This window comes from Podarcis liolepis (assembly GCF_965112155.1).
Source record: "Podarcis liolepis genome assembly, chromosome: 9".
NCBI lineage: Eukaryota > Metazoa > Chordata > Lepidosauria > Squamata > Lacertidae > Podarcis > Podarcis liolepis.
In genome coordinates this window covers 45,394,180-45,421,993 of record NC_139564.1, presented here as the reverse complement: position 1 = coordinate 45,421,993, position 27,814 = coordinate 45,394,180, and the positions used below count along the sequence as shown (strand labels likewise).

The following is a 27,814-nucleotide window of genomic DNA, read 5'->3' as shown; positions in this document are numbered from 1 at the left end:
CCAGTAGGATGTTCACTGTTTCAAACCTTTTTGATCTTTTTTTGCAGGCGTTTGATATGCTCATCAACCCAGGCGACAGCGTCCTTGTAGAGGAGCCGAACTTCCACGGGGCAATGTTAGCAGTGAGTTATCTTTGGGGTCCCATCACAGCAAGATGCTATGCCAACTCTAGTTCTTTGGTGCATAAGCACGCCATTGTAAAAGTTCATATTGGGACTCCGTGAGTGGTTTCCCATGTATGACAAGAATTGTATCAAAAAGTAACAAGTGTTTTATTTAATTTAAGGTATTTATATACTACTTAATTATCTCAGTCTCTAAGTGGTGTACATTACAAAATATGGATAAAATCAATTAATCATAAAAACAGAAAACTTCCTGAAAATGCCCGCTTGATGGTAGGGGGAGGTCCTTGTCAACCACCTGAAACAGGGGGAGGGGTCTGTCTGATCTCAGCTGGGAGGGGGTTCCATAGAATTAGGCCCACAATGCTGGATGCAAAGCTTCTGGTGGCTACAAGCTATGCATCTAAGCTAGGTTTGCCATTTTCAAACAGTGGTGAATGTTAAGTCATGGGTTGACATAGCAGCCGGCACAGCGATTTCTTCAAGTAGCTCTTTATTATGGTAAGCTGGAATAGAACTGACTGCGAACAGCTCAGCCGGCCTGTATTTATAGGCAGCCGGCTGTCAACATTGTAACCACAACAGCCCAGAGTTCCCGCCTAAAATAACTGCCGCGGACCTGAGTGAAAACTATCTACAGACCTGAGTGAAAACTATATACAGTATCCCCCTGTTGGCCCAGGGTGAAACTACACTACATAACACCCCTCCCCACCGAGATAAGGCGTTAGTTACAATCGTAATGGTTTCCTTATATACAGCACTACGCGTAATGGTTCAATTAAGCACAAAAGCATATCGGTTACATTTCCCATACTTAGACCAACAGTGATACCTGTCCAACAACATAGTCCTTTAAATAAGTTGGGCGCTTGGAAACTCTGCCAGACCGCCGGGGACTGGTAGCCAAGTCCGGAGGGCCACACAGTTCTCGCTGAGGCTGTGGTGCGACCCTAGGTGGCGTTGGAACCAACTCCCCTGGATCCGCTGCTGTGGTTGGAGCCTCCGCAAGTGGAGTGGTCTGAGTCTGTTCTGAAACGGCTTGGTTCGGCTCCACGCTGGCAGTTTGCGAGGGAGGTGTAGGTGGGGCCTCGCCATCTGTACGTGTCTCTTCTGGAGCCGCAAGCGCAGTTGGGGGCACCTCGGTAGTGTCCAAGTCCCCAACCCTGCGCCTAAGCTGGTCTATGTGCCGTCGCCACAAGCGTCCGTCTTCGAGTGCCACCTGGTACGAGCGAGGTCCAGTGACTCCCACTACTGTGGCTGGCACCCAAGGGATGTCCCCCACATAGTTCCGGGCAAAGACCTGGTTTCCTGGGACAAATGACCGTGGTGCGTTGGCACAGCCTGGGGGTTCAGCCACGGCAAAGTCTGGGTGTAGCCGGTCGAGCGGTGACCTGAGGCGGCGGCCCATAAGCAGTTCAGCAGGACTCCTCCCTGTGGCCGCATGAGGGGTGATGTGTTGCACGAACAAGTATTCGGCGACCCGCTCATGCCAGTCTCCCCAGTCCAGGCGCGCCAGTGCCTCTTTTGTCGAGCGCACCATTCTTTCCGCTTGCCCGTTGCTGGATGGATGAAAGGGTGCCGTTAGGGCATGGCGGATGCCCAGTCCCAAAAGATACCGCTCAAACGTGCCTGACGTGAACTGCGGTCCGTTGTCAGAGACAAGGACATCAGGACACCCATGCGTTGCAAACAGGCCTCACAGCACCCGGATGACAGCTTCGGTAGTGGTGGAGGGCATCAGGGCGACCTCCAGCCATTTGGAATAGGCGTCCACCACTACCATAAAGGTCCGGCCGTGAAAGGGGCCAGCCAGATCGATGTGCACCCTCGACCAGGGTGTCTTTGGCGTCTCCCAGGTGTGTCCCTTAGCTGCCGGTGGTGCAGGCCTCGACTCCTGGCACGCTTGACAGGCGGACACCCAGGCAGTGATGGCATCGTCCATATTAGGCTACCAGACGTAACACCGAGCCAACGCCTTCATTTTGACAATTCCCGGGTGGCCAACGTGCAGAGCCTCCAGGACGCGCTGACGGAGTCCCTGGGGAATCACGACGCGGTCTCCCCACAGCAGGCAGCCACGATGAGCTGAGAGTTCATGTTGTCTGGTTGCGAAGGGCTGGAACTCCGATGCAAAAGGCCCTTGTGGCCACCCCCTCCACACCCAGTTGAGCACCCGGCTGATGGTGCGATCCTGGGCAGATGCGGAGGCCACAGTGGCAGCCGATACAGGCGCTGCCGGAAGATCCTCAATCAGAAGGAGCGATGAAGCTGGAGCCGGGTCTTCCACAAATGCTGGAAGAGGGCAACGGCTGAGGGCGTCGGCATGGCCCATCGATTTCCCCGGGCGATGGATGAGCCGGTAGTGGTAGGCAGCCAGGAAAACAGTCCATCGCAGCATGCGTGGTGAGAGGACCGGTGGAGTTGGACGATCACCGGCGAGGAGGCCCAGGAGTGGCTTGTGGTCAGTGATGAGGTCAAAAGTCCTGCCATAGAGGTATTCATGGAACCTCTTCACTCCAGCCACAAGTGCCAATGCCTCCTTGTCGAGCTGGCTGTAATTCCGTTCCGTCGGAGATAGTGTCCTGGAAAAGTAGGCGAGCGGTGCTTCTCTTCCATCTGGAAAACGGTGACTAAGGACAGCACCGATGCCAAAAGGTGAGGCGTCGCAGGCAAGGACCAGCGGCCTGGATTCACTGTACTGTACCAGCACACTGTCTGAAGAAAGGAGAGCCTTGACCGCGTTGAAGGCCGCCGTCTCCCGATGACCCCAGGCCCAAGGCGTCTTAGTGCTAAGGAGTCGGTGAAGAGGCTCAGCCACTGTGGCTTTGTGGGGCAGGAACATGTTATAAAAGTTCAGCAGCCCCAGGAATGCCTGCAACTCCGTTTTGTTCTTTGGGGTGGGGGCCTGCTGGATAGCGCGGATCTTGGATGTGGTTGGATGAAGACCGGAGGCATCGATAAGATAGCCCAGGAACTCTACCTGTGGAACGGCGATCTGGCACTTCTCCCTCTTTACCTTGAGCCCGGCCTCCTGGAACCTGGTCAGCACGGCACGGAGGCGCTCGAACAGCTGCTGGTGTGAGTCTGCAGACACCAAGACGTCATCAAAATATGGTACCACGCCCGGAAGCCCTTGCAGGAGACGCTCCATAAGGCTTTGGAAGATGCCAGGAGCCACACTCACCCCGAACTGCAACCGGCGGCAACGGAATGCCCCCCGGTGGGTGACGATCGTCTGGGCTTCAGCAGTGGCATCATCGACTGGCAGTTGTTGATAGGCTTGGGCAAGGTCCAGCTTAGCGAAGACCTTACCCTCACCCAGGGAATGCAGCAGGTGTTGGACAACAGGAACCGGATAAGCGTGCTGCTGAAGTGCCTTGTTGATCGTGCACTTGTAGTCAGCGCAGATTCTCACCGACCCATCTGGCTTGACAGGCGTGACGATGGGGGTTTCCCACTTTGCGTGGTCAACCGGCTCCAAAACTCCTTGGGCGATCAGTTTGTCCAGTTGTTCGTCCACCTTAGCCTTGAGAGCAAAGGGAACCCGGCGTGGCTTTAGCTTGATGGGGGCGACTTGTGGATCAAGGCTAAAGGAGATGGGCGTACCTGTATATTGGCCCAAGGTGCCGTCAAAAACCTCGGCAAAGTCTTTGACCAGACCCTCAGTCTCTGCGTTAGAGATGCAGTTGATGCCGGTGACTTCCAGGCCGAGGGCATCAAACCAGTCTAGCCCTAGGAGGCTTGGCCGCTGACCTTCGACCACCACCAACCGGAGCAGGCCCGAAAAATCCTTGAAGGCGATCCGGAACCGGTCAACGCCTACCACGGGAATGTCGTTTCCCTGGTAGTCTCTCAGGTGTACGCGGTGAGAGTCGAGTTGCCTTTTGGACACTCTGGGTACCAGTCTTTTGATGGTGCTCCATGACACGATGGACAGGGCAGACCCGGTGTCAATCTCCATGTCACATGGAGCTCCTTCAATGAGCACCGTGACGTTCAGCTTGCGTCGCGTAGGCGAGTCGGTTTGGCCAATCGTGGTTCCAGACGGGCAGCGGCAGTTGGTGAGAGCGAAACAACTTTCCTTGGCAGACTGGAGTGAAGACTTGGACTTGCGAATCGATGAAGGGGGGGTGTCAGACGGAGCCGATCGGCAGACCTTAGCGATGTGGCCCCTTCTGGAACACTTCCTACAGATGGCGTCTCTGAATCGACACTTGGCACGGGAATGGTTGCCTCCGCAGCCAGCACATTCCGGTTGGCCCTTGGACTTCTGTTGGAACTTCCTGCGCTCCCGCTTTGTCTGGTGCACGTCATCGTCTTCACTGGAGGATGCCTCCTCACTGCTGGCCTCTTCATGATGCACCGGAACTGGCTCCCTAGCAAGACGCGGGCTGCTGGACTTGCGGATCTCCTGGGCGGAGCGTTCAGCAGCTTCTGAGGCCACAGCCTCCTCAATGGCTTTCTGTAGCGTGAGGTCTGGCTTGGCTAGGAGGCGCCGTTGCAGATGGATGTCCCGGACCCCGCAGACGATTCGATCCATCAGGGCATCGTCTAAGTCTCGGAACTCACAGTGCATTGCAGCCTGTCGCAGGGCGGTGGTGTAGTTGTTGATTGACTCCCCCTCTGCCTGGTTCCGGTGGTAGAACGCATGGCGGGCAGCAATCTTGGACGGCTTTGGTGCGTAGTGGTTGCGGAGCTTCTCTTGGATCGTGTCCCATGGTGTTGCCTGGACTGCTTCAGGCGCAACCAACGCTCGGGCCGTCTCAAACACCTCAGGCCCACAGAGGCTGAGGAATAGGCCCCGCTTCCGATCCTTTGATACTGCTGTCAGCTCGTTGGCTTGGAGGTAGCAGTCGAACCGAGCGAGGTAGGAGTCCCATGATTCAGAGGCTGGCGCAAACGGCGGTAGAGGCACAAGTGAAGCCATGATTCCGATGCCGGCGTGAAGGGCGATGGATGGAACACAGTGCTCTAGCCAGAACAGTCAGCTCTGAATTGGTTCTGCCCAGTGATTTCGCTCAGTGATTTCGCTCTGTGATTCAGCTCAGTGATTCAGCTCAGTTCAGAGGCTGGCCGCATCTGGCTGTGCTCTGATGTCCATCCATCCCATCCTCGTCGCCAGTGTTAAGTCGTGGGTTGACATAGCAGCCGGCACAGCGATTTCTTCAAGTAGCTCTTTATTATGGTAAGCTGGAATAGAACTGACTGCGAACAGCTCAGCCGGCCTGTATTTATAGGCAGCCGGCTGTCAACATTGTAACCACAACAGCCCAGAGTTCCCGCCTAAAATAACTGCCGCGGACCTGAGTGAAAACTATCTACAGACCTGAGTGAAAACTATATACAGTATCCCCCTGTTGGCCCAGGGTGAAACTACACTACATAACAGTGAAAATCCGGACAGAAAAGTTGTTGAGCTATGTCCGGAACCACACTAACAGAGCCTCCATTTTGAATTCCTAAGTTTACAAAACAGGACCAGGAGCTGCCTTCTTTTGCCTACCACTGCCTCCCTTGCGTTTGCCTGTTCTTCGTGGGGTTTTTTCCATTGTCAATGTGGATGTTGTGAAGAATCAACAGGAATATTCGCATAGCAAGCAGCTCAGTTTCATTTCTCATGACTAGACCCGTCCAAGCAAGCCCCTTAACTTGAAGCTTGCCATAATCAGGCTTGCATCAAGGCCTGCTCAGCTGAATCTCTGAGCACCCACTGCCACCATCCCTTCCCCTGCCTCTATCCCAGTAAAGGGACAGCAGCAAAGGTGGCAATGTCAGCATGGGTACTTAGAGCATCCATTTCTTACACAGGAAAGAGGCTGGAACGACACGTCTCAACATCCCTCATGGGAAAATGATGCTGTTAGCATCCATTTCTGGCAGGGAGGGTTTGGAGAGCCTACAAAGTCTCAATCACCTCTTAGGATGAATCTTTGCGCATCCCTAATTGTCACTAGCATTTATACTGTAGTAGTAGTAGTAGTAGTAGTAGTAATAATAATAATAATAATAATAATAATAATAATAATAATAATAATAATATATTATTATTTATACCCTGCCCATCTGGCTAAGTTTCCTCAGCCACTCTGGGCGGCTTTGAACACAATATTAAAATACAATAGTCCTTCAGCTATTAAAAGCTTCCCGAAACAGGGCTGCCTTCAGATGTCTTCTAAAAGTCTTGTAGTTGTTTTTTCCTTTGACATCTGGTGGGAGGGTGTTTCACAGGGCGGGCGCCACTACCGAGAAGGCCCTCTGTCTGGTCCCCTGTAACCTCACTTCTCGCAATGAGGGAACCGCCAGAAGGCCCTTGGTGCTGGGTGGAGACGCTCCTTCAGGTATACTGGACTGAGGCCGTTTAGAGCTTTAAAGGTCACCACCAACACTTTGAATTGTGCTTGGAAACGTACTGGGAGCCAATGTAGGTCTTTCAAGACAGATATTATATGGTCTCAGCAGGCACTCCCCGTCACCAGTCTAGCTGCCACATTCTGGATTAGTTGTAGTTTCCTGGTCACCTTCAAAGGTACCCCCACATAGAGCTCGTTGTAGTAGTCCAAGCGGGAGATAACTAGAGCATGCATCACTCTGGCAAGACAGTCAGATGGAGCTGGTAAACAGCTGCCCTGGACACAGAATTGACCTGTGCCTCCATGGACAGCTGCGAGTCCAAAAGGACTCCCAGGCTACACACCTGGTCCTTCAGGGGCACAGTTATCCCATTCAGGACCAGGGAGTCCTCCACACCTGCCCACCTCCTGTCCCCCCAAAACAGTTCTTCTTTCTTGTCAGGATTCAACCTCAATCTGTTAGCCGCCATCCATCCTCCAACTGCGATCCATCCTCCATCAGCTACTACCATCAGCACATGACATTTCAGAACCAGTTTTAAGGGGCACGGTGTATTACTTCTGTATACGAGTGGTTTCGAGCTTAGCTGCTGAAATAATGTCCTGGTTTTAATGGCCTCTGTGGGTTGGATAATAAATTATGTGTAATACCATGTTTCTTTTCATAAACAGCTAAAAGCCTTGAGATGTAACATCATCAAAGTACCTAGTGATGAACATGGCATCATTCCCAAAAGCTTGAAGGAGATTCTTTCCAGGTGGAAATCAGACAATGTGCATAAGCTCACGGACAAGCCCCCTAAGTTCCTGTACAGTGTTCCTAATGGTGGCAATCCTTCTGGGAGCTCCCTGACAGCGGAACGCAAAAAAGAGATTTACCAGGTAATCCTTGGTACCCGGGCATCATCTTAAGTAGAAACAAAGACAGCATTTCCACTAAGCAACCCTAGGCAGGTATACAGTGTGGCAATTTAGTATAGACAACTGTGCTTGCTTCTTCTTCTTCTTTTTGCTTTTTTTAAGAAACTACCTACCAATATGGAGTGTGGTCACCTCTTCTTCCTCTTTGCATCCTATGTACTGACACCTTATTTTATTTTATCCAAAAAAGAGAGCACTAGTTGGCAGTACTACAAATGCAGTAGCAGATGAGAGAGATGTCTCTTTCTCAAAACAATTACCGTATTTTTCGCTCTATTGGACGCACCGGACCACAGGACACACCTAGTTTTTAGAGGGGGAAATCAAGGGAAAAAATATTATTCCCCCCCCCAGCCCCAAAGAGCCCCAAAGAGCAACGGGCAGGCTGCACGCAGCCTGTCCGCTTCTCCCAGAGCTTCTTGGGGCTGCGGGGGAAGCCTGGGTTCCCCCCTCCCAGCCCCAAAGAGCAAAGAAGCCAAGACAGCGAGTGGGATCCATAGCCGCAACCTCTCCAGCCAGGAGCTAAACCTCTCCAGCGCAGCTAAAGAAGAAGGCAAGGCAGCGAGTGCAATCCATCCCGCTCGCTGACTTGGCTTCCTCTTCAGCCTTGAGCAGCATCTTTAGCCTTGCGCAATGGGATGGATCGTGCCCACTGTCCACCGGGGCTGGACTAGATGACTCCTGGGGGTTCCCTTCCAACCCTGCAATTCTGTGACCTCGGAAGGTGTTGGGGGGTCTCCACCACTGGAGGCTTTTAAGCAGTGGTTGGGGGACCATCTGCCTGGCATTCTTTAGCTGTGATTCCTACATTGTGAGGGGGCTGGGCTAGATGACCCTCGGGTGGCCCTCCCAACTCTATACAGTCCTACACTTCTGCGGCAGGAGATCCACAGCCACTTCACACAATGCCCACTCCCAATTTTCATTGGAGAGACATGTGGCTTCACTGTCTAGGTAGGTACCCTCCTACCTGCCACTCTTCCCTCACCCCACTTAAGCCGAGGGAATTCCTGCCCAGAGAAGCTCCCAAGTGAGGCAAGGGTTAAGATCTACCTCTGGTAAATGGCTTTGTATCCTCCCTCTTTCCCTTTTCTCTTCTTCTTCTATGCTATTTCCTTCTTTTGTGTTTTGTTTAATCTGTTTTTATTGTATACTAAAATAAAAGCTGCAAAGTTTCTTTTTTTATAATATCCCCCCCTCCAAACTAAAACATTAATCTAGATAAAAACACTGACCCAGAGGAAAAGAAGGTGGTGGAGAAAGGACGAAAAAAGAAAAAGAGGTAGAGAGAGAGAGAGATTTTTAAAAAGTTGGCTTCTTTAGCCTTGCACAGCCTCCCGCGGCTGGAGAGGTGCGCAAGGCTAAAGAGGAAGCCCGGGCAGCGAGCAGGATGGATCGCGCTCACTGCCCTGGCTTCCTCTTTAGCCTTGCACAGCCTCCCATGACTGGAGAGATTGCGCAAGACTTTTCTAGAGGAGGGAGAAGGGACTGACTGGCCGCGTCAGTCCCTTCTCCCTCCTAGGGAAAAGCCCACAAGAGCCCCGTGAAGCTTGCGTGTGGCTCTTGGGGGCTTTTCCTGCTTGCCTCCCCCCCCCCCCACATTCGCTCCATAGGACGCACAGACTTTTCCCCTTAGTTTTTAAGACAGAAAAACTGCGTCCTATGGTGCGAAAAATATGGTAGGCAAATTCCCTGTGCTCCCATCCTCACTGCTCTGGAACAGCAAGGAAGAAGGCAGCAAAGGAGAGTTCACAGAAAGCAGGGCCAGCCCAGGGCATTTTCCCACTTGAGGCAAAACAACATGGTGCCCCTTGCTTCCTCCTCCCCTCCGCCACCACATGAGGTGACTGTTCATAGACTCAGCACAAAATGGGAAAGATGAACATAAACTTGGGACACATCAATTTTCCAAGGTTTTCTCATGTTTGATAGGACCACTATTGCTTTGGCTTGTTGGCAAACCATAGTTGTGTATTCACTGATCATTCCACAAAATTATTTTCTCTTCTTTTCTTGTTGGTTTACCTTTTAGCTTGCCCACGAATACAACTTTCTTATAATAGAAGATGATCCATACTATTTCATCCAGTTTCAGAAGGTAAAATCAAACTAATAGCGCTTACCAAACTAAATGTACTAATTGGTTTGCTCTGTGTATGTTTTCTTCCTGACACAAAAGAAAAGCACGTTCAGCCTCTAGATTTTAAGGCTCCTTAGGCACTTAGGCCCAAGAACATAAGAATATAGGAAGCCTTACAACCAAGTCATCCCATTCATCTATCAAGAGCAGTATTGTCTACACTGAATGTTGGCAGCTCTCCAGGAATTCAGTCAGGAGTCTCTTCCAGCCCTACCTGGAGATGAAAAGGACTGAACCTGGGAATTTCTACATGCAGAACAGGTGCTCTACTACCGAGTCACAATTCTTCCCCCAAAAGCAGGTGACAAGCCAAGAGCAGATGACTGACAGTCTTGAGTCACATGTCACACAGTTCTGCCTTGCCCTAGCTTGTCTCTTTTAAGAATATCCAGTTTTTCATGTCCTCCATCATGTCTAAGCGCAATGGTCATATTTTTCTTTCTAGCAACAATGCTAGACCAGTAGTTAATGCTTTGATAGCTCCAGTATCTTTGCCTCTAACACCTTGATTACTTCATCCTCTAGCTTCCCCAAAGCCATTTTCCTGGCTATGTGCAAGCCCCATGATTGGTGCAAGGTGCTTTCAATGCATTGTAGAGAGTACACTCACAGTGGCAATATATGGCCCTCTGTCTTTTGTGGGGAAAGGTCCTCCAGATCCTGGAGAAACTGCAGGATCAGCTCAGAGGCCCCTACACACACCTGGGCTCTCCTAGGCCCAGGTTTGGCATGATGATGATGATAGTCAATATCTCCATTGATCCGTAGGCTTGGCATGATGATGACAGTCAATGTCTCCATTGATCTGTGCTGGTGTCTAGAGGTTGGTTCATTTTAAAAAAAAGTTCTATGCACCATTTGTACAACTTCTAGGTAGGAAAGAAATACAATTTCCCCCCTTCCCATTTCTTACAGTACTTTTCAGGGGAACAGTTTGCTATCATATTAATGGTTACTAATCTTGATGTCTATGTTCTGCCTCCACTGTTGGAAGCAGTACACCAGTTGCTGAAAATGGCTATGTGGCTCAGAACCTGCTGGACTAGGTACTAGACTAGGTGGACCACTTCAGCAGTAAATAACACTGACAGCCTCCATCCTTTTGCCTCTGACATCTTTGCCCCTGAATCTAACACGGCTCTTCTTATGTTCTTATCCCACCTCCGCATAGTTCATGTGCCAAGCGAAACCTTAATATTGGTTTGTTTTGTTTTAATAATATTATATTATTTGCATTTTAAGACTAAAGCGCCATCATTTCTTTCAATGGATGTTGATGGTCGAGTCATCAGAGGTGATTCATTCTCTAAAATTATCTCTTCCGGGTGAGTAGAATATGAAAGTGCAGAACATGCTCCTTGTAGCAATGCCCCTATCACCTTAAATTAGTGTGACGGTGGAGATTTTGAAACGATAACGATATTTGAATCTGTCAAATACTGCAAATTGAAATGCTTGTTGCAGGGCTATGGGTGTTCTCAGTGATTTGACAGCCCTCACAAAATCCAGACGGCGTTGTACAAAACTATGTGCAAAACAAAAAAAGGACAAAATTTAAAACTGGGGACTTGCCAAATTAAGTAGAGTGTGTGTGTCTTTCAACTCTTTGTTGTATTTTCTTTTTTATAGGTTGAGAATAGGCTTTATAACAGGACCTGCACCTTTTATAGACAAGATTGTTCTACATACTCAGGCCTCAACAATGCAACCCAACACTTTTGCACAGGTAAGCATTAGTCATATATTGGATTGCTTTCCAAAACTAAAGCTGTAATCCTGATAACACTTAATTGAAAGTGGGGCCCCAATTGAATGCTTAATCCTAAATAAACATATGTAGAATTCAGCTAAAAATCGAAGAACTCCCAGTCATGGTTCCCCTTCAAGGAATCCTGGGAACTAACGGTGAATACACAAGTCTTGCATATTTTATTTAGATTGTGACATCACATTGGGTGCTTTCTTGCTTTCTCTTGCAGGTCATCGTAATGGAACTTCTTAAGAAGTGGGGGCAAAAGGGTTTTCTGGATAATGCAGACCGGTAAGGGGATTATGAAAATGCTAGCATTTGGGGAAGGGCTATAGCTCAGTGGTAGAGCATCAGCTTTGCATGCAGAAGGTCTCAGGTACAATCCCCGGCATCTCCAGGGAGGGTTGGGAGAGACTCCTTGCTTGAAACCCTGGAGAGCTGCTGTCAGTCAGTGCAAGCAGTCCTGAGCTAGTTGGACCAATGGTCTGACTCAGTATAAGGCAGCTCCTTATGTTTCTAACATGCTCACAGTCCATAGGCTGTAAGTGTCACTTTCATCAATTCCATAGAAGAAATAATAATAATAATAATAATAATAATAATAATAATAATAATAATAATAATAATAATTTTTATTTGTATCCCGCCCTCCCCGGCAAAAACCGGGCTCAGGCTATAGTTAATGGATACGGTTAACAGTTGACCACAGTATCTCATAGCACCAGATCAGAAAAAAGCACCTTTGCCTGTGAAAGCTCTCGCCATGGTCCTACCGTCTTCATTCTATTTTGAAATAATTGATAATAGAGGGGGAGAACAAGAAAAAAAAATCTCTCCCTCTCTGCGCAGCACCCCTTCAGCGAAGCGGCAGGAGAAATGGAGCCCCTTCCATTTCTCCTCCCGCTTCGCTGAAGGGGCACTGAGCAGAGTGGGAAAGCTGCGCAGCGCCTCTCCAGTGAAGCGAAGCCAGGAGAGCAAGAGGGGGCGGTGCGCACCACCCCCTCTTACTCTTCTGGCTTCAGCGAAAGCAACGGGAAGCCTCCAGAGCACAGCGGGATCTCCCGCTGTGCTCCGGAGGCTTCCCGTTGCTTTCGCTGAAGCCATGGAGCCTGCATTCACTCCATAAGATGCACACACATTTCCCCTTACTTTTTTGGAGGGGAAAAGTGCATATTATAGAACAAAAAATATGGCACCATCTTCCCCTTGACATGTGTCCTACTTACCTTCCCTATTTCTCTTGATGTCATTCATTCATTCATTCATTCATTCATTCATTCATTCATTCTGTTATGGTTCTTGGCAGGTAGGGGTTTCCCATTAACTTTACTGCTGCTACATCATGGAAGAGATGGACAGCCTAGGGTTATGTAGGAGAATATACAAAGAAACCCACACTGTCCATTTCCCCACCCAAATAGGATGGAGAATTTGGGGAGCTTATTTTTCACTCAAACTTATAATCAAAATGAATTCTGAAGAAATCATACTAACTAGGAAGGATGAAATCATTAAATTCTCACCCAAATATATGCTGTCTTCTTGGTCACACCTGAGATCGTGGGCAACAATGCATTTTTTTGCTTAATCTATGAAAGGGGTAGTAGAAGAAACAGTGCTAGCCATTTCTTCCGCAGTAAATTGTTGCCAGCTATTGTGTGACCTAAGCAACTGCCCATAGTCTCCATCCACAGTACAGAGATTGAGTGCCTTGTATTGCTGTTCCAAGTTATATTAGATCTGAATGTGACTTGTCTAGAACAATTTAATGGAAGTGCTACGGCTGACACATGACCCCCACTTTTCTTCGCTAAGAATGCAAGCATTGATTGTTTGTTTTCAGAGTGGCAGAGTTCTACAAAAAACAGCGCGACGCGATGCTTGCTGCAGCAGACAAATGGCTGACAGGTCAGTGAACTCACTCCCATGGGCAATTAGACGTAACAATGTGCCCGGATTTTTTTAAAAATAAACCACAAAAGATTCTGTACAGATTTAAAGAAGAAACACAAAGGCTAAGATGATTTTAACATGGTAGGAGTGAGAAAACGGATGGGTTAGGGTTGCCATTACTACTTGCCAAACAGTTGCTCCTTGAAACAAGCATCTGCCATTCAAAAGAACTCAGAACAGAATGGAGTGTGTCTCCTCCATGCGCCACTGGTGTGCACAGCATGGCTTATCAAGTTATTTGTCCACATCATGTAGAGTGTTCGTGTTGGAGGCATCAGCCACGGTCAAGAATGAGTGCATGGAAACTGTGCCTGCTGAGAAAAGTCCATTAGGTGCTGCACTCTGAGTTACTGTGGAAAATGCAACATAGAGAGATTATTTTAAGCAGTATCTGCTTTAGAAATGAAACATTTAGACTAGCCTGTAGAGCACATTTCTTGGCCTTCACTTCATGAGACTAAGAGCTCTAGATCATGCAATAGCCTCCAGAAGATCAAAAGAGACTACGAGGCTCTGGGCAGGAAATTGAAGCAATTAAATGCACAAATTGTCATCTCATCTGTCCTCCCAGTTGAACGACGTGGCACAGGGAGAGAGGGAAAAATAGTGAACAGCTGGCTTCGCAAATGGTGTAAACAGGAACGGTTTGGATTCTTAGATCACGGACTGCAGTTTCTTGAAGATGGACTTCTGGCAAGCGATGGGCTGCACCTCACAACGGTTGGGAGGAATGTTTTTGCCAAAAATCTCAGAAACCTCATCAGGAGGGCTTTAAACTGACTAATGTGGGGGAGGGAGACAGTGCTCCTGAAGGTAGGAGTCTATCAATTGATGAAGATGATCATCCAAATGTCATAGACCAAATGGAGCAAACAGCACGCAGACCTAGTGGTGGGAGGAAAAAATCCTTAAATAAGAGACACAGGGGAATGATTAATGGACTTCAATGTCTGTACACTAATGCGCAAAGCATGGGAAATAAACAAGATGAGCTTGAGCTCTTGGTACAGCAAACTAAATATGACATAATAGGCATCACTGAAACCTGGTGGGATAAGTCCCATGATTGGAATGTAATAATGGAGGGATACAATCTATTTCAGAGAAACAGACCAGACAAGAAAGGAGGAGGAGTGGCGTTATATGTCAGGGGTGTGTATACCTGTGAAGAGATCCAAGATTTAGAACCTCAAAGCCAAAGTGAGAGCATTTGGGTCAAAATTAAGGGAGAGAAGAATAACAGAGACCTCGTTGTGGGAGTTTACTATAGATCCCCAAGCCAAACAGAGGACATAGATGATGCCTTCCTGGAACAGATGGCCAAACATGCAAAAGGAAGGGAGATAGTAGTAATGGGGGACTTCAATTACCCGGATATTTGTTGGATGTCAAACTCAGCCAAGAGCATAAGGTCAAACAGATTCCTCACTGGCCTTGCAGACAACTTCATTGTCCAGAAAGTGGGAGAAGCAGCAAGAGGAACAGCCATTTTAGATCTGGTCCTGACCAATGTTGATGACCTGGTTAGTGGGGTAGAAGTGGAAGGATCATTAGGCGCGAGTGATCATGCTCTTCTGAAGTTTACTATACAGCGGAAAGGAGCAGCCAAGCATACTAGGACTCAATTTCTTGACTTTAAGAAAGCCGACTTCATAAAAATTAGGGAAGTGCTGGGTGAGATCCCATGGACAGTAATACTAAAAGGAAAGGGAGTTCATGATGGCTTGGAGTTTGTTAAGAGGGAGATAGTAAAAGCACAACGTCAGGCAATACCAATGAGACGGAAACATGGAAGGTGCCTAAAGAAGCCAGGGTGGCTATCTAAAGAACTTTTAACTGAGTTAAGATTAAAAAAGGATGTGTACAAAAAATGGAAAAGGGGGGAAACCACCAAAGAGGAATTCAAACAAATAGCCAGCACATGTAGACACAAAGTCAGAAAAGCTAAAGCACAAAATGAACTCAGGCTTGCTAGAGAGGTTAAAAGCAACAAAAAAGGCTCTTATGGGTATGTCCGTAGCAAAAGGAAGAACAAAGAAACAGTGGGGTCACTCAGAGGAGAAGATGGTAAAATGCAAACAGGGGACACAGAAAGGGCTGAACTCCTCAATGCCTTCTTTGCCTCAGTCTTCTCCGATAAAGAAAACAATGCCTGACCTGAAGAATTTGGAGCAAATGATTCAGCAGAGGAAACACAGCCCAGAATAACTAAGGAGATAGTACAAGAATACTTGGCTAGTTTAGATGTATTCAAGTCTCCAGGGCCAGATGAACTGCATCCAAGAGTATTAAAAGAACTGGCAGATGTGATCTCAGAACCATTGGAAGTCATCTTTGAGAATTCCTGGAGAACAGGCGAAGTCCCGGCAGACTGGAGGAGGGCAAATGTTGTCCCTATTTTCAAAAAGGGGAAAAGAGAGGACCCAAATAATTACCGCCCAGTCAGTCTGACATCAATACCAGGGAAGATTCTGGAGCAGATCATTAAGCAAACAGTCTGTGAGCACCTAGAAAGGAATGCTGTGATCACCAATAGTCAAGATGGATTTCTGAAAAATAAGTCATGTCAGACTAACCTGATCTCGTTTTTTGACAGAATTACAAGCCTGGTAGATGAAGGGAACGCAGTGGATGTAGCCTACTGTAATGGTTCTAGGGGTTGCTCGTGCGTAAATTGGCGCCACACCTGGCTGGGTTGCCTGAGTGAACCCTTTCTGTCTGGGCAGCCACTCGCCCGTGGCTGTCTCAATCGCTGGCAGAATCCGTCAGTGGGCGTTTCTTGAACTTCTTCCAGCAAAGAAGCTCTTTGACGCCTAGTCTCCGCCTAGTCTCCCTGCGTGGAAGCCCTCCGCGCAGGGAGGGTGTGGGCAGCGGAGGACCCGTGCTCTCCCCGCTGGTCCCCGGTGAGGAGTCATGGAGCCACCTCGCCGATTCCCCCATCTGCCCCCCTTTTCCACTGGTGCTACGCTGATTTCCTTCCCCAGAAGATGTGCTGCTTCTCTCCCTCCTGGGACGCTCTCCGGAATCCCTCTGGAGCCCTCCCTCTCCCTCTGGCTCCGATGGCAGTTCCCTGACACCTAACTTGATTTCAGCAAGGCATTCGACAAGGTGCCCCATGATATTCTTGTAAAGAAGCTGGTAAAATGCGGACTTGACTATGCTACCACTCAGTGGATTTGTAACTGGCTGACTGACCGAACCCAAAGGGTGCTCATCAATGGTTCCTCTTCATCCTGGAGAAGAGTGACTAGTGGGGTGCCACAGGGTTCTGTCTTGGGCCCGGTCTTATTCAACATCTTTATCAACGACTTGGATGATGGACTCAATGGCATCCTGATCAAATTTGCAGCTGACACCAAACTGGGAGGGGTGACTAACACCCCAGAGGACAGGATCACACTTCAAAACGACCTTGACAGATTAGAGAACTGGGTCAAAACAAACAAGATGAACTTTAATAGGGAGAAATGTAAAGTATTGCACTTGGGCAAAAAAAAATGAGAGGCACAAATACAAGATGGGTGACACCTGGCTTGAGAGGAGTACATGTGAAAAGGATCTAGGAGTCTTGGTTGACCACAAACTTGACATGAGCCAACAGTGTGACACGGCAGCTAAAAAAGCCAATGCAATTCTGGGCTGCATCAATAGGAGTATAGCATCTAGATCAAGGGAAGTAATAGTGCCACTGTATTCTGCTCTGGTCAGACCTCACCTGGAGTACTGTGTCCAGTTCTGGGCACCACAGTTCAAGAAGGACACTGACAAACTGGAACGTGTCCAGAGGAGGGCAACCAAAATGGTCAAAGGCCTGGAAACGATGCCTTATGAGGAACGGCTAAGGGAGCTGGGCATGTTTAGCCTGGAGAAGAGGTGGTTAAGGGGTGATATGATAGCCATGTTCAAATATATAAAAGGATGTCATATAGAGGAAGGAGAAAGGTTGTTTTCTGCTGCTCCAGAGAAGCAGACACAGAGCAATGGATCCAAACTACAAGAAAGAAGATTCCACCTAAACATTAGGAAGAACTTCCTGACAGTAAGAGCTGTTCGACAGTGGAATTTGCTGCCAAGGAGAGTGGTGGAGTCTCCTTCTTTGGAGGTCTTTAAGCAGAGGCTTGACAACCATATGTCAGGAGTGCTCTGATGGTGTTTCCTGCTTGGTAGGGGGTTGGACTCGATGGCCCTTGTGGTCTATTCCAACTCTATGATTCTATGATTCTATGTTAGGTATCTGTCAAGAACTGGTGACAGTTCTAATATAGTCTTTGCAGCCAGTATCACTTGTTTTCCAGAGTAAAAGCAGGTATGTCTGGAAGGCAGGAAGGTAAAAAGAACTCGCTAGAGGCAATCCTTATAGCTAAATTAGCCAACTAGAACTATGGAATGGTACTTCCTGGATGTGTGATTAGCAAATGACATGGGTTTCATTTTGTGCCTTCTACTTACTCTCATCAGATTATAACACCACCATAGTAGTATCTGGATGTGTCTTACATCATCAGAAAAAGAGACATTGCTTTGCTATTGGGTCAAGCAGAAAAACAGTATGATGGTAAATGGCAACTTTAAACCCCAGTTCTAGTGCTTGTTTACTTGACCCACATGTAAGCATGAAGCTCAGGTTGTGTGAACTCACCCTTGGAATGTCCAAGGACCATGTGTGCTCAAAACCAATACATATACAAGACTATGATAGCTATTAGTTGGCTGAGTGTGATAGAAAATCTGGCCTCTGACATAAGAAACTGTTTGTCTGAGGCCCTGGTGAAGAAGGCTGAAGTGTTCTTCTACACCACTGTGTTTGTCATAAGCACTGAATATTTTAAAAACACAAACGCTTGATAAGCTCGTTAGGATGCTTTCACTTCGTTGTTGTGCTTTCTCCTCTAGGTTTAGCAGAGTGGCATGCTCCTAATGCTGGACTATTTTTGTGGATTAAAATTAAGGGGGTTTCAGATACATTCCAGATGGTCATGGAAAAAGCACTGGAAAAGGGGGTAAGAAAAATCAATTACTCTACTGCTGTGGTAATGGGAAAGGCTAAAATATTTCATGATGTGGAGTTGGTGGGTGAAGTGCCACAAGTCAGTGGGCTGATGTCACTGGGCTGTCATGTCTGAATAAGGATGAGAAAGAAATTCTGCTTTAGTTTGCATTTTACTGCAAACCTGATTAATTTGCACTTCCCGAAGAAATCTTAATCCTACTCAAAGTAGACACATTAAGATTAATGGACATGATTAATTTATTTACATCACTTTCAGTAGACCTACTCTGAGTCAAACATAATTAGTTAAGGCTCATTTGTATCCTTTGAATTTTTCATTTCTCTGAATTTTGCAATACAGCTGCGATGTGTAGAAAAATGGGCACATTAGGGGAAAGTGTGCATAAAAATGCATATATTAGTTAAAATAACATCCAGTTATGTGTATTATTTGGCAAGTTGCATACAAAAATGTATATACTGGGAGAAATACACAGCAAAATGTTGATGAATTCTCAAGACAACTTGTATAATGGTGTGGAAATGTGTAAAATTGATCTTAAGGCTGGAAAAATAAGAAAACAACTGAAATTCATGCATCCCTGCTTCTGACCAAATCATGCAGTCCATAAATTTCTGTGGAGATCAGCTTCTACCAGTTCTATTGTTATAGCCCAGGGGTCTGCAACCCGCGGCTCCAGAGCCGCATGTGGCTCTTTTACACCTTTGCTGCGGCTCCGGGGCAGATACTAGCGAGGGGAGGAGGCGCATTGTGTGCCCCGACACTCGCCACTGTGGCGGGCGCTGTACTGGCTGTGACATCGCATGGGGGCGGTGCGTGCGTTAGTCACGCACCGTCCCGACGTCACCTTCCTGCCTGTTGTCAGATCGCGGCTCCGGAGATATATTTGTTTTAAATGTCGCAATGGTTTTGCGGCTCCCAGTTTTTTTTTCCCTTCAGAAACGGGTCCAAGTGGCTCTTTTTGTCTTAAAGGTTGCAGACCCCTGTTATAGCCTCATTGTTGTGTTAGCAACAAAAAGCCATTTCAGAGGAAAATGCAAATGAAAGAACTTCTTGTAGAAATTCTGCAACTGAAAATGAAATACTCCTGAAAAATATAAATGTGTGCCAAGTAATCCAGTTCAGTAAGGTGGAGGTCCGTAAAACTACCATTGATTTATCCTTTTGAATTTAATTTCCTGTGGTTTTTTTACAGCACAAATCATATTACATAAGTAATATGATTGCGTTCTATGAGCCCTCATCATCCACAAGAATAAAGTGTACTATAATAAGCAGGCCAGAAATGAACTTGTTTCAGCAGTTTTTCTCTAGTTTAATATATATGGAAAGGTCTATTTCTTACTCCTATCTGAGATAACTAAAATTTAGGGGATGGATTAAACTACCCTGTTCTGCTAGTGGAAGCCAGTACAGGCTAGTGCAATAGGACACAGGGAAAGATTGTTCGTTGGACTAAAGTATATGCTTTCATTGATGGAAATATGTTGAATTTCCATTCTATAACTCCTCCCTTCCATTTACTTCACTACGCAAACATGCGGAAATAACATGTGGACAATAACAGATCTACAAACAGTATATTCATGCATGATAAATTAGTAGCATCTACATACACACAAGCAATAAAAATAATGAACAAGTCGTAAAAAATAATCAACATTTTTAGGTGTCTTTACTTCCTGGGAAACCTTATATGATTGATCCCTCAGAACCATCCCCTCATATCAGAGTTTCCTACTCCTTTGCTACTCCAGATGAAATGGACCGGGTAAGTGCAATCTACTCTCTTGTTGTCCAGAAAAAGGAATTACATGAGAAGCAAAATTCTATGATTCTAAATCCCATTGAACTCAATAGAACTTCCTCCTGAGTAGACATGTATGGGACCACACCATCCTAAGTGAAGCAGTAGGCATGGAGTGGTAGATTAATTGCTGGATCCACAACCTTGCCAGGGGGCAAGGGTATGTGTGGGTGGGAGAAACAGTTGAATTGTCCATTTTTGCTGTGCCAACTCTCAGGCTGGTGCAGCAAAGGGGCCTGAGCTGGGCCCTTCTGAGGGAAATGGACCTGCTGTGGACCCAGTGGATTCATCTATGGCCCTGCTCTGCCCTTGCCTACAAAACTCCCATTTAAGGATTTAGGTTGTTAGCTACTGCCAGCAGGATTCAGCGGGCACAGCAGGGGCTTCTGTGGTGGTTTGCCCTGCAGCAGAGGGAAATCCCTGGCAACAGTGCAGATCGTGGATTTGAGTTGCTGCGTAACTGTGATGGCCAGTGCCAGTAAATATCTACAGAGACGAAACTCCTCTTGAGTTCAGTGTATGTATGTTAATTATGTATAGGACTACAGCCAAATTGTTGCATCTTGGTTCCGGGGAAGGGAATGGGATTTTTTTGCATTTGATTTGACATTCTCTTTCTGTCAGAAGAAACAACTGAAACAGTTTTTATTGAAAATCATTAGTGCAAGTAAATAAGCCCCATTGGAAACATTAGAAAATTTACCAAACCCATTGGCTTGAATATTCCAGTTTAAGTGCAAATTGTTTTCTTTTTTTATGTTGTGAATAAAAAGGAATAAGGGAACAAGGTGCAGACAAAAACAAAGAATAAATCACAGTTGGTTTCTGGATCGTTGCAAAAACATTGACTTTCTCTTTCTGTATTAAAATAATTGTGGGTTTTCCAATACTCTCAGTCAGTCTCGTCTTAAGAATTTTAAATTACAATAAAAGTCTGATAATTTGCAAAGAAGTGGCATATATTTTGCCCTCTCTTTGAACTCCCAGTAGACTTTACCACCTAGTGATCATTTTTACACTTTATGGTTATGCTTAAAGTGTCCTTCCGGTTCCATATACCGACAGTATTTTACATGTGCTGCTGAAACAGAAAGACTCAAGCCAAGAAGATACAAGAAAGGCACACACACAGCACAGCAGTGAATAGACAAGTTTTAACTACAATGCATTGTGCTAATGCCACTAAACCAATACAGTGGTACCTCTGGATAAGAGCTTAATTCGTTCCGGAGGTCCGTTCTTAACCTGAAACTGTTCTTAACCTGAGGTACCACTTTAGCTAATGGGGCCTCCCGCTGACCCGCAATTTCTGTTCTCATCCTGAGGTAAAGTTCTTAACCCAAGGTACTACTTCTAGGTTAGCGGAGTCTGTAACCTGAAGCATTTGTAACCTGAGGTACCATTGTATACTGGAGCAAATATACTGATTTTGTCAGATATAGGTATTGGTCATTTCAATGAAGCCCATCTTTGGATTCTTTCAGATGAATGGGCTATGTATAACTACAGGAATATTAGTTAAATACTGTGAGCATTTTCGAAAGAATGTTCTTGCTCTCTTTTTTTTTTAGGGTTTCCAGATACTGGCTGAACTTATAAAGGAAGAAACTGCTTGATACTAATGGCGAACTAGCTTTTACCAAAATCTCCACTGGCTAATATTCAAAACTGTGCCTCTAATTTCACAGCATGAGCTGTTAAATAAATCATTGATTATACAGCAGCGTTTCATTATTTTAAATATTACGTATTTTTTGCTTTTGTTAAAAGCAAGCAAGCAAGCATTACTGTGGCCTATAATTTATTACAGTTAATATTATTTGGTGGTTACTTAAGGTAAAATTTCAAGCTCCTTTTTAGAGCATTATTCCAACACTGCTTAATGTATTCTCAATAACATAACAAAACCCACATCATGAAATAGCAGAATTATCTATTTCCAGACTCAGCACCAGGGCTTGTCACCATGGGGCAGCCCTCAGAAGGACTCATTGCTACAGCTCCCACAAGCCTAGTGGTTCTCTTAGCACAGAGCAAAGGAAAACCAGCAGCAGCCCAGAGCCGGAGCATGCCCAAGTGCCTCCTCTTGGTCCCAGACACAGATTTGCTCTAGGGGCATGGTAAGGGAATTTAAAAGGCAATTGCCAATGGCAGTGATTGCCAGCCCTGCCTTCTTGCTGCTGTACCTGACTAACCTGGAGCCAGCTTTGCCTTCTTCCAGCCAGGGAAAGGGACAGCTAAAATTTGGATTATCCACAGCAACATGCACAAGCTTACATAGTCATTGGAGAAATTTATTTTTACCGCAAACCTGGGCAGTCTAGCATCCCTAGAAAAATTATAAACCTTTACGTTGACTCCCTCTAGTGGTCTCTCTCCTAAACATAATAGCCACTAGATTGTATGCATGACACCACAATTCCCAAGGTCATTTAACCATCAATCTCTCTTCATGGGGAACTCTGCAAATTGTAGCTCGGGGGGGGGGGGATAAGGGTTGCCTAGCAACTCTTAGCACCCATAACAAGCTACAGATCCTAGTCCCCTGTTTTTGTCTCTTCCTCTCCTTTTTGTCCAATACTAGTGTCTGCTGATAGTGTCTCATGGTTTTTCTCCTGTGGTCAGCACAGAAGGTGAATGCCTTTGCAGACATGTACAACTACTAAAGAGACTGAGATAACTTCCTCAAGATTAGACTTGCACCCAGGGTGTGTGAGGAGGATGGAGAACTTGGCTGGGAACTTGATAGGACTATGTGAGCACCATATAACCTATGGACCAGGGCCCTGGCTGGGTATGAGGTAGCGTCCTATATAATGGGTGCAAGATTCCAAGCTTAATCCTTGGCATTGCCAGTTGAAAGGATCACAGACAGAAGATCATGTTGTAAACTGGTGTAGGGGACATTTTCCAGCGCAAGGAAAATCCATTTCATCGTAGAAAACCTTCCAAGGCTTGTATGCCAGTGTGGAGCAGGGCCAAAGGCGTAGCAAAAAGTGAAGCAGTGGCTGTCACTCTTTATATCATGGGTTCCATTTCAGCTATGCAGAAGCCAGAGACTTCTAGTCCCCCACCCACCCATCTCTCAATCCAGTTAAGCAAGCAGCTTCAACACAGTTCAAGGAAACTTTCCAGCCAGGAAAAACCACCCGAATGCAGAGTGAGGTTGATGAGGAACATGGCACACGGAGCCTCCTGAGGACCTGACAGAGTGGCCGGGAGGGATTCATTGGCTCATAGGGTAAAGGTTCCCTTTAACCCTGTCAAAATTATTGTTATGAGTTTGTGGGGTGCAAACCTCCTAAATTCCTGGGCCCAATAAAAGTTGGAATTAATCAAGGTTTGAGGAGCTAAATTGTGCCAAACCACTATTGTTGAAAATACAAGCCAAGCCAGCCTAGGAGAATGGAGCCTAGTGATGGCTGAGCTGTTAACCAAACAAAAGGTAGGCAGTTGGGCCATTGGAAGATTCAGTGCCAGACAGTCAAGTTGGAGAAGCCCCTCCCTGAGCCCTGGTTTTAGTTAATAAGGCAAAAGGCCAGCGTTAGTTTTTAGGATTGCAGTTTTTCCTGATGTGAGCAAGAGGGAAATCATTTGAGTCTGTTAGTGGTGACAGGAGGGAGCAGAGGTGGATTCAGGGCAGTGTAAATGGTTCAAGCACACCGGGCGCTGAGCCTAGGGGGTGCCTCAGGGCGCTGCAACTATAACATAGTGAATTGAGCAGAATAGGTGAGAGGTGGGGGCTCTGAACTTTGGCCTTCGCACAGAGCACTGCTGAGAAACCAGGACCCACAAAGGAGGCAGGTCAGAGCACAAGGGAGGCTGCCTGTTATATGCTGTAGAAAAGAGTCAGAGAGCATGGCAGCTTTCTGTTTTGGATTCAAGGCTGCTGCGCCTATAGGAGAAGCAAGAGACCAGCTTGAAGTACAATGCTGAGATAAATTCCCTTTTAGCTCTATGGATTTTTTTTTTACCAAAGCCAAAAAGGGGAGCACACCCAGTCCCTTCAGAAGTTTAGAGAGGAAATCCCTAGTAAAGGTTTTATATACTGTACAGTATATTTTTTAAAATAAAAAACCCCACTATTCCCAGTTACATCAAACTCCCACCAGGTGGCACCCGAACTTCATGAAATATTATCTATGATTGAAAAGTACAGGGTCAAGTAACTCCATAAATCTAATAGCTACCAGTATGATATCATCTTAAAAACACATTGAAGTTATTAATAATTTCTTTTTGAGGTGGTGCATATAAGAATATATAACTACCATGATTCCTCTGCAATGTAAAACTGAAACCTTTTTAACCTTAAATATTAAGAACACTACTCACCCAGCCAAAACCAAAACCGATACAATACAATACTGCATTCTAAGCTTCAGAACGAAATATTCGACTGTGGATGCTTTGGGGAGGAAGGGAGGAGATGTACTAGTTAGGTAGCAAAGACCTTTCCTCAAAACATATTGGGAATGTCGGCAATAAACCTCATCAGATTTTTTAAATAAATGTTTATTTCATCTGTCAATACATACAGAGCTGATTCACATGTACAGATAGCGCATGAATTGTTTGGTGCATAACAAGACATTACACGGAAGATCCGTGATTGGATCTGCCAGTGTGATTCTCTTTTTCTAAAAGCAGCCCCAGGGCCCTTAATTTGAATTGGAGTTACTAGCCATGGTGGATATGCTTTGCCTCCACAGCTGGAGGCAGTCATGCTTCCAAATAGCAGCTTCTGGAAACCAGGGGAGTGGGAAGTGCTGGTGTGCTCAGGTCCTACTCATCTGCGTCTTACCCATAGAGACTAGTGGCGCGGGGCACCAGGGTGCCAAGTTCTGGAGGGCGCCAGGGAAGAGGTGGAGGCTGGGTGCAGCGCCTCCCAGCATCAGCTTGCCACCCTCGCCCGCCTCTGCCATGCTGCGCCAAAGCAGCACCGTACCTGAAGCCTCCGTCTGCCGTGGCCACTGCAGCACAAAGCAGCCAGCTGAGCCGGAGGAGCCACCCTCCAGCCACTGCCTGCCTCCTCCAGCCCCGCTGGCAGTGCCATCCTCCCTAAAGAAAGGTGGACAACTCTGGGAAACGGGGGGGGGGGAGCCCAAGGGAGCTTTGCACCACAGCGCCGGATATGCTTACGACGGCCCTGCGTTGCTATTCAGTGCAGGGTAAAAAACATACAGACACAACAGAGAAAGAAAAAACTGAACTCATGTCCACTGGTTTCCTGGGACTCTCAATTTCATGCTTGGATTATTTTTTTTTAAAAAAAAATGTTTTTGGAAGCCATTGACCCAACCCCTTTTCCTCACTCTGTGGTCTACTGCCTATATAATGTGTGCAACTTGCATCTCTCTCCCAGCCACTGAATTGAGTAGCACTGGGAACAGAGCAGTCACTTAGTGCCATGTGCACCTTGGAATGCCTATTGATGTGCAACCAACTGCAATTTTTATTCTTTCATTTAAACCACAGCTGCTTTAGAAGAAAGGTAGTATTATTACTGAAGAGGGAAGAACAGCACATTCTCTGAAAGTTACCTATAATCCTATTTCTGTTAAGACATCCAGATATAGGAGAGATTTCTGCATGGAGCCATGGCTGATGCAGCAGCTTAGCTCCTCCCACTCCCACTGACAATCTCCTGGATGTCTACATATGGAGGCATAGATGTTTATTTATTTAATAAAATTTATGCACTGCTTGCTTGTAAAAAATACACCTCAAAGCAGTTTACAAAAAGGTAAAACAATAAAGCCAAGAAAAAAATACAACCATACTTAAAACCAGTGCTTTTTTCTGGAAAAAAAATGTTTAGGGGTACTCTCATTTTCCTACTCATATTGAAATACTGCCCCTCAGTGTGGCCAAACTTAGATTCACAAAATGTTATGGGGTATGCGTCCCCCTGCATCCCCCCAGAAAAAAGCACTGCTTAAAACTATCCAAAAAATACTGAAAACACAAGTTAAATACAGGTTAACATTATCTCAACTTTCTAAGCATCTGGGTAGCCTTTAGCTGATACCAAAAAGAGTCCAGTGATAGCTTCTTGGTCAGGGAGGGAGTTCCAAAGTGCAGGTGCCGCCACAGTCAACAATTGAGTTTTTACAAATGTGCAACAGGTATAATTTGGCACCTGTAGTAGTGCCTGTTCTTCCAAGTGGTTGAGTGGGCACTCTGTTACCTTCATCAGTGCATGGTGGGAGATGTGATGGAAGGTCTGGAGCAATATTCTTCAACCTTGAGTCCCCAGATGTTGTTGTGACTACATATCGAATAATCCCTGATCATTGGCTAAGATGACTGGAGATGATGGGGATATGACTGGTTCGGAGGACACTTCAGCCTCAAAGCTTAACAAGAAAATGGCTGGCTGACTCCAAAAAGTATGGAACCTACATAGGAAACTCTTGACTCCATCCACATGTGACTAAGTTCAGTGCCATTGAGTGACTTAACCATCAAGTGACTTAATGACGGTACCTACAGTGGAGATTGCTAGGAAGGACACCCTTCCTGCAAAATGCATACTTACCCTGTGTCCTTGTCCTTGAGGGTCACTGCTGCCAGAAGTCACATGGGGCTTACAGGCTCTAGCTGCGGATTGCTGTGGTGTTGCACACATAGATCTACTAACAGCAAGTCTGCCACAGGGGGTGCACAAGGGTGAGTCTACTAGGTGACATTTAGCTGTGGGGGGCGGGTCACACCTGGACCCAGCTTTGGCCTTGCCACATGTCGTACCCATGAGCTGTGTTCTGAGCCAGTGAGAAGTGGCTTTCCATTGCATTCTAACAGGGATGTTTACATCGGCCACGTGTTATAGAATCATACCATTAAGGCATTGTGGACATAGAGTGAAAGCAGGATTCTGATTAACCTCCACTTGTGTCCTGCCATATTTCCATTCTACTCTTGTTCCTCCTTTTTTGCACTGAATACCCACCAGCACAAGAGTATTGCTAAGACGGCATGGCTTCTCTCTCACTAGATCAGCATTGTACTCTACCAGCAAAAGCTGGTTTATGAATTTTCCTATTCAGCCCAGCAGGCAAAACTCAAGGAGTGGAACACTCTGCTAGTTTTATATTATTGTTGGTATAAAAGAGAATTTTAGAAAGTAGCCCCTTGGAGAATTTTAGTCGAAAGGTAAGGGATGAATATTTTAAATAAATAAATGATAGGCAGATTTCTCTTTCCAGGATTCTTTTGGTTTGGTTTTGTTAAACAGTACATAATGCTGATATCAAATGCTGGAGGAAATATTTTCTTCAAGTATTCTTTTGACATGTGTAAGTCTACACATTTCATCTCTTTGTCACACTCATGAATAATTTGGCTGTTTTCCCTCATGACCCAAATCCTGAATCTTTTGAAGGTTAAATATCATGCCCTGCACCTCACTCTCTAGCTCTTGTGTACCTCATTGTCACATTTTGCATCCTGTTCTTCTACATGCATTACAGACAAGAAGAAGTTGTTTTCATTGAGGTGCTATAATTCATATTATGCTGGTCCTGCAATGAATGGAATGCAATCAGATTGAAAAGCAATTTATCTGTGAATATTTTTTAATGAAGTTTACTTGGTTGGTGAACAGCAGACCACTAAGAGGCAACAAAAACAAATTGAAGAAATAAGGGGGGGGGGATAAAGCTAATTATACTGTTAAAATGACAACGATTTCTCCTGCTTCTTATTTATATAATTCATTTCCATAGACTTTGTTTGCTTGTTTGTTTGTTTC

General features: G+C 46.2%; 1 protein-coding gene across 1 annotated transcript in view; it reads left to right on the top strand.

Annotated features, from left to right (window-relative positions):
- Positions 1-27,814, top strand: part of AADAT (aminoadipate aminotransferase) — an 84,224-nt gene that overhangs the window by 38,767 nt on the left and 17,643 nt on the right. The window contains exons 20-28 of the mRNA XM_083460421.1: positions 48-122; positions 7,151-7,360; positions 9,432-9,497; positions 10,782-10,864; positions 11,169-11,265; positions 11,519-11,580; positions 13,133-13,197; positions 18,136-18,242; positions 19,924-20,025. Of these exons, the coding sequence (XP_083316547.1) occupies positions 48-122; positions 7,151-7,360; positions 9,432-9,497; positions 10,782-10,864; positions 11,169-11,265; positions 11,519-11,580; positions 13,133-13,197; positions 18,136-18,242; positions 19,924-20,025 (867 nt within the window). The remainder of the gene's footprint in view (positions 1-47; positions 123-7,150; positions 7,361-9,431; positions 9,498-10,781; positions 10,865-11,168; positions 11,266-11,518; positions 11,581-13,132; positions 13,198-18,135; positions 18,243-19,923; positions 20,026-27,814) is intronic.